At 69.5% G+C, this 4,944-nt stretch overlaps 1 protein-coding gene across 1 annotated transcript; it reads right to left on the reverse strand.

The window, feature by feature from the left end:
• Positions 1-27: 27 nt before the first annotated feature.
• LOC112124849 (hexokinase-2-like) lies at positions 28-4,708 on the reverse strand (the record flags this gene model as incomplete). Its single annotated transcript, XM_026662222.1, has 11 exons — positions 4,546-4,708; positions 3,850-3,998; positions 3,492-3,611; positions 3,108-3,203; positions 2,870-2,969; positions 2,528-2,711; positions 2,030-2,167; positions 1,453-1,686; positions 832-1,136; positions 362-510; positions 28-147 (listed from the first exon to the last, which is right to left on the reverse strand). Coding segments are annotated over exons 1-11 (1,758 nt in total), but the record flags the coding sequence as incomplete, so codon positions are not given.
• Between the last annotated feature and the right edge of the window lie 236 nt (positions 4,709-4,944).

Genomic DNA, 4,944 nt, shown 5'->3' on the forward strand with positions numbered 1-4,944 from the left:
GCAGCGCCGGTCGCCCCGGCCCCTCACCTGGTCCAGGCTGGTCTGCTGGCAGGGGAAGGAGAAGGTGAAGCCGAGCGGCAGCGTGTGGCCCATCATGCCCTGCTTGGTCTGGAAGTCCACGATGCACTCAACAATGTGGTCAAAGAGCTGCAGAGATTGGGGGGGGTCAGTGGGGGCTGCAGCCTGCCCAGGGCACTGGCACCCACCTGGGGGCACCAGGCGCTGGGGTCACAGCCCCGAGCCAGGCCCTGCGTAGGGGCTGGGAAGTGAGAGGTGGTGCCCACCCCAGGCAGCCCCAGCCCACCCAGCAGCAGGGGCAGCATTTCCAGCCCCCCCGGAGTGGGAGGGAAGCCCGCGGTACCTGGGTGCCGGGGCCCTGGGCCACGTTCGGCGGGATGGAGTACACCTCGCTGAGGATCTGCACGCCGCCCTGCTCCCGGCTGTGCACCTTCACCAGCAGCACCCGGAAGTTGGTCCCTCCCAGGTCCAGCGCCAAGAAGTCGCCTCTCTCTGCAAAGGGCACGGGGGGGGGGGGGTCAGAGCCAGGCACCAGCTCCTGCTCCGGGCACCCAGCACACCCCCCGCCCCATGCCTAGCCCTGCAGGGCCCCACCCCATGGGCTCCGCCCTTCACCCCCAGCCCTTCCCGCGCCCACGGAGGGAGGCCACAGACTGACCAGGCCCAGGTGTTCCCATCTTCTCGCAGGGACCCCCAGACTGGGATGAAGCACTGGGAGGCAGCGGGGAGGGGGGTCCCCCAAGGCAGGAATGACCTCACACAGCCTCCCCCAGCCAGCGCCCCCCGCAGAGCCCGAGCCTGCCGGCCCCTCACCCGAGCCGTCGGGCGTGGCACAGATGTAGGTGGGCAGCATGCGGACGGAGGACATAGCGTGTGTCTCCTTCTTCAGCCCCAGCTCCATCTCCCGTCTCAGCAAGGCCTGCACCTTGCCCAGGGCATCGGGCGAGAGCTGCAGCAGTGCCAGGGTTTGGTTCACCTGGAGGCGCTGGGCTGCCAGCCTAGATGCCACTGCAGCCACCATGGCAATCCCCTTGCCGCTGCCATCGTCCGACTGCACCAAGGTGACCTCGCACTCGGGAGCCAGCGGCTTCACCAGCTGCTGCAGCGTCTCGCTGAACCTGGGGACCAAGGGAGAGCCTGGCACGGGGCTGGCAGGACTGGCTGAGCAGCCAGCTCCCCATGGGCCCGCCCTGACCCCCAGCAGCCGAGGGGCAGCCAGGCCCCCAGCCAGCTAGAGCGTAGCCACCACCGGGGGTGCTGGGCCCACAGCTCCCTCCTGTTGCCATGGGGCCCAGCTGGGGCCACGGAGCCCAGGGCACGGCACCAGCCCCACTACCCCATTCCCCACAGCTCCGCCCCTCGGAGGGGCAGCTGGCACACCTGGGAGCAGGCCCCATGTTCCCTGGTGCCTGGCACCGTCCTGGGGGCCCTTACTTGCCACGGGCCCGGAACACGGCTCCGTCCACGGCCACGCTGGTCTTCAGGCACGGCAGCTCCCGGTTCCTGCACATGTGGCTGAGGATGGCGGCCAGGCCGGCGGCGCACAGGCCGGCGGCGCGAAGGCAGACGGCGCTGCACACCTGCTGCATACTGAAGCAGTCCTGGTCGCTCGCCTCCAGCCCCAGCGCCCGCAGGACACGCTGCGCCGTGGCCAGTCCCACCTGCTCGCTGCAAAGGAGAGCACAGGCAGAGCCCTGCCATCAGCCTCCAGGCCTGACACGTGTGGGGAGAGACTCCAGGCCTGGCACCCCTGGGGCACGGGGAGGGCACAGGGGTCACAGACTTCCATCCGGCTGTGTGCCTAGCACCCCTAGGGTGCAGGGAGGGCACAGGGGCAGAGCCCTGACACTGGGGCGTGGGGATGGGGGCACTTGCTCTCCACACCACAGGTGGGTTCGTGTGTCACTCAGTCACAAGTGGAATGAGGTTGCAGGTCTCAGCAGTTATTGGCTGCCAGGCCTGGCCAGCAGGGGGTGCTGCTGTATACCCCAGGCCTCCGGGACCCACTTACTCTGTGATCTCCAGGATGTCCTGGGTCTGGACCAACCCCTTGGTCAGGAGGGCAGGAGTCGTGTGACCGCTGAAGAGCTCGACCAGAATGTGCCGGACGATTTCGCCCAAGTACAAGCCACCGATCATCTTCTCGAACCTGAGCGGGGGCGAAGGGGTGTGAGCAGCGCACTGGGCAGGCGGGGCCACCGGGCCACCACTCCCTGGGCATGGCCACCACCCAGCCCAGCCCTGGGCACGGGTGGCCGTGGGGCTGGGGCTGGCACCCCTGGAGAGCCCTGGGCACGGGAGGCCATAGGGCTGGGGCCCCGCACCCCCGGAGAGCCCTGGGCACGGGCGGCCATAGGGCTGGGGCCCCGCACCCCCGGAGACCCCTGGGCACGGGCGGTCCGGCTCAGGCGCTGGGGAGCAGGTGCCACCGACGGGGAATCAGAGGTAGCCAATGCTCCGTGCCCCTCCCCTGCCAGGGATGCCCCCGGCCCCCCGCCCCCGACCCTACCTCTGCTTCCCTGGGTTCAGGGAGCCCTGGTCCACCTGGTGGTCATAGGGGCTCAGTACGTCGTTCAAGGCGCCGTTGTCCCCAAAGGAGCCCCATTCGGTGACCACGCCCATCCGGCCGTCGCTCTCCTCCACCACCTCCACGTGCCGCGCCTCCGCCATGAAGCAGCTGTTGGTGCCAGCGTCTGCCAGGTACAGGAGAGCAGTGAGGGTGCTGGGACGCCTGGCCAGTCTGTGCCCGGCAATGCCGGAGCCACCCCCGCCCCACGCCTCCCCAGCGCCCTGGCCCCGTCTGGCTCTGCCAGCCTCCCGGGGCGTCCCGGCCGGGGCGGGGCCCACTCACCGACAACCAGGCCGACCTCGCACGGCCCTGCACTGGCATCGCAGCTCATCATGGTGCCCGTGGTGTCGTTCACCACAGCGATGACCTTGATATGGTAGCGCTGGCCAGGCAGAGAGAGAGGGCACGATCAGCAGCCACCACCCTAACCCGTCCATGGAGCCCCCGCCCCGCACTGCCCCACCCCCCCCCAGGGGGCCCCCCCCCCCCCCCCCCCCCCCCCCGGGTTCCTCCCTCTTACAGCTTGCTTGTTGATGGCACTTTGCAGTAACTCCACCACGTCTCTCCCCTCCACGCCGGGGCATTTGAAGCCTTTTGTCCAGGAGATCAGGTAGCCCTGCCGGGAAACAGCCCAGACCCTGTGGTCAGCCAGCCCTGCCCAATGCCCCGCAGCGCCCCCTGCTGGGAGCCCCCGGCCAACGCACCCGGCCAACCCCCCTACAGCGCCCCCTGCAGGGAGCACCCGGCCAACGCACCCAGCCAACCCCCCTACAGCGCCCCCTGCAGGGAGCCCCCAGTGCTCCCAGCCAACTCCCCTTCAGCGCCCCCTGCTGGGAGCCCCCAACCAAAGCGCCTGGCCAACCCCCCTACAGCGCCCCCTGGAGGCCCGGAGCGATGCGCTCACCTGGTCCAGCCGTGTCTGCCTGCAGCTGAAGGGGAAGGAGAAGCCCAGCTCGAAGTCCGTCTGGCGCGTGCGGAGCCCGTCCAGGAACTCACACAGGCATGTCGCCATGAAGGCAAAGAGCTGGGGAGCAAGGCTGGGAATTAGCAGGGCAGAGGTTGCCCCTCGCCCGGAGCCAAGCCTGCCCCCCTGCCAGCTCCAGGCTCTGCTGTGCTGGCGCAGCGCTCACAGCGCCCCCCCAGCCCCAGGCTGCCCAGCTCCCGGCGCACCCTCTGCCTGGCGCAGTCCCACCTCCTGCTCCGCCAGTTGCCAGGTGGGTCACCCCTTGTCCAGCAGGAGCGAGGGTGCCCTGCCCCTGTACCTTCTCGCCAGGGCCCTGCACGATTGCGTCTGACAGAGGAAAGTGCCGGTCCTTCACCGTCACCTTCTGGCACGTGTCCCCCGACAGCTCCATCAGCAGCACCCGCAAATCGGTGTCTCCTAGCTCCAGCACCAGGAATTCGCCTCTCTCTGCCCGACAAGCAGACGTGGTGTCAGGGCCTGGGTGCCCCAGCCCGGCATACAGGGGGGCACCCCCAGAACGCAGGTACTCTGCGCCCTGCCTGGCTTCTGCAGGAGCCGCTCATGCCCGGCAGATCCAGGGACCCAGTCGCTCAGCGGTACCATCCCTGACGGGCTCCAATCACCAGCTTGTGCAGCCGCGTCCCCCCCACAGCTGGCACTGCACCCCTCGCTGGCTCACTGGCCAGTCTGCAATGCTGGGCTCGCAGGTCCCCAGGGCAGGCCTGACGCCAGGTGCAGCATGGTCAGTAACGGGGACAAAGGTGCCCGTGGGCCTGCGAGCCCCATGCCGGCTGCACATGATGGGCTGGGCCCTGCCTCTGGGCTGCAGCACCAAGCCCCTGTTCTTAGTGTGGGGCCCAGCCACAGCCCAGCAGGGATGGGGGGTGCTGACACCCAAGCTCCAGAGCACCCCAGAGCACTGGCCCTGGAGGGGGAACCTGGGGCAGGTACCAGGAGGGGCCCCAGCCCCGGGCACCCACAGCCTGTCCCTTACCGGTGCCGTCCGGGGTGGCGCGGATGAAGGTGGGCAGCATGCGCACTGTGGCTTGGGTGTGCGTCCGGTGGCTCAGGCCTCGCTCCATGGCCTCCAACATGCGGTCCTTAACCCGACGGAGCGTCTCCAGCGACAGGCACAGGGGCTGTAGGGAGCTTTGCATCTGGGAGAGGAGGCAGGGCCGGTCAGGGAGCGCCCCCAGCAGAGCGCGCTGGCAGCAGGGGGCAGCGAGTGGGGGTTTACCTGCGCGGTGAGGTGTCGGCTCTGGGCCTGGGGGCTGCCGCTCTTGCTGACGCCAGCCAGTCCGAGGCCAGGGCACGTGGGGCTCAGCTGGCTCGGGGGGGGCTTCCCCACCAAGGGCTTCTCCTGGCCGGAACTCATCTGGGGCCTGCAGGGGCA

This window comes from Terrapene carolina, unplaced genomic scaffold (genome assembly GCF_002925995.2).
Source record: "Terrapene carolina triunguis isolate 2854851 unplaced genomic scaffold, T_m_triunguis-2.0 Scaffold24594, whole genome shotgun sequence".
Classification (NCBI taxonomy): Eukaryota; Metazoa; Chordata; order Testudines; family Emydidae; genus Terrapene; species Terrapene triunguis.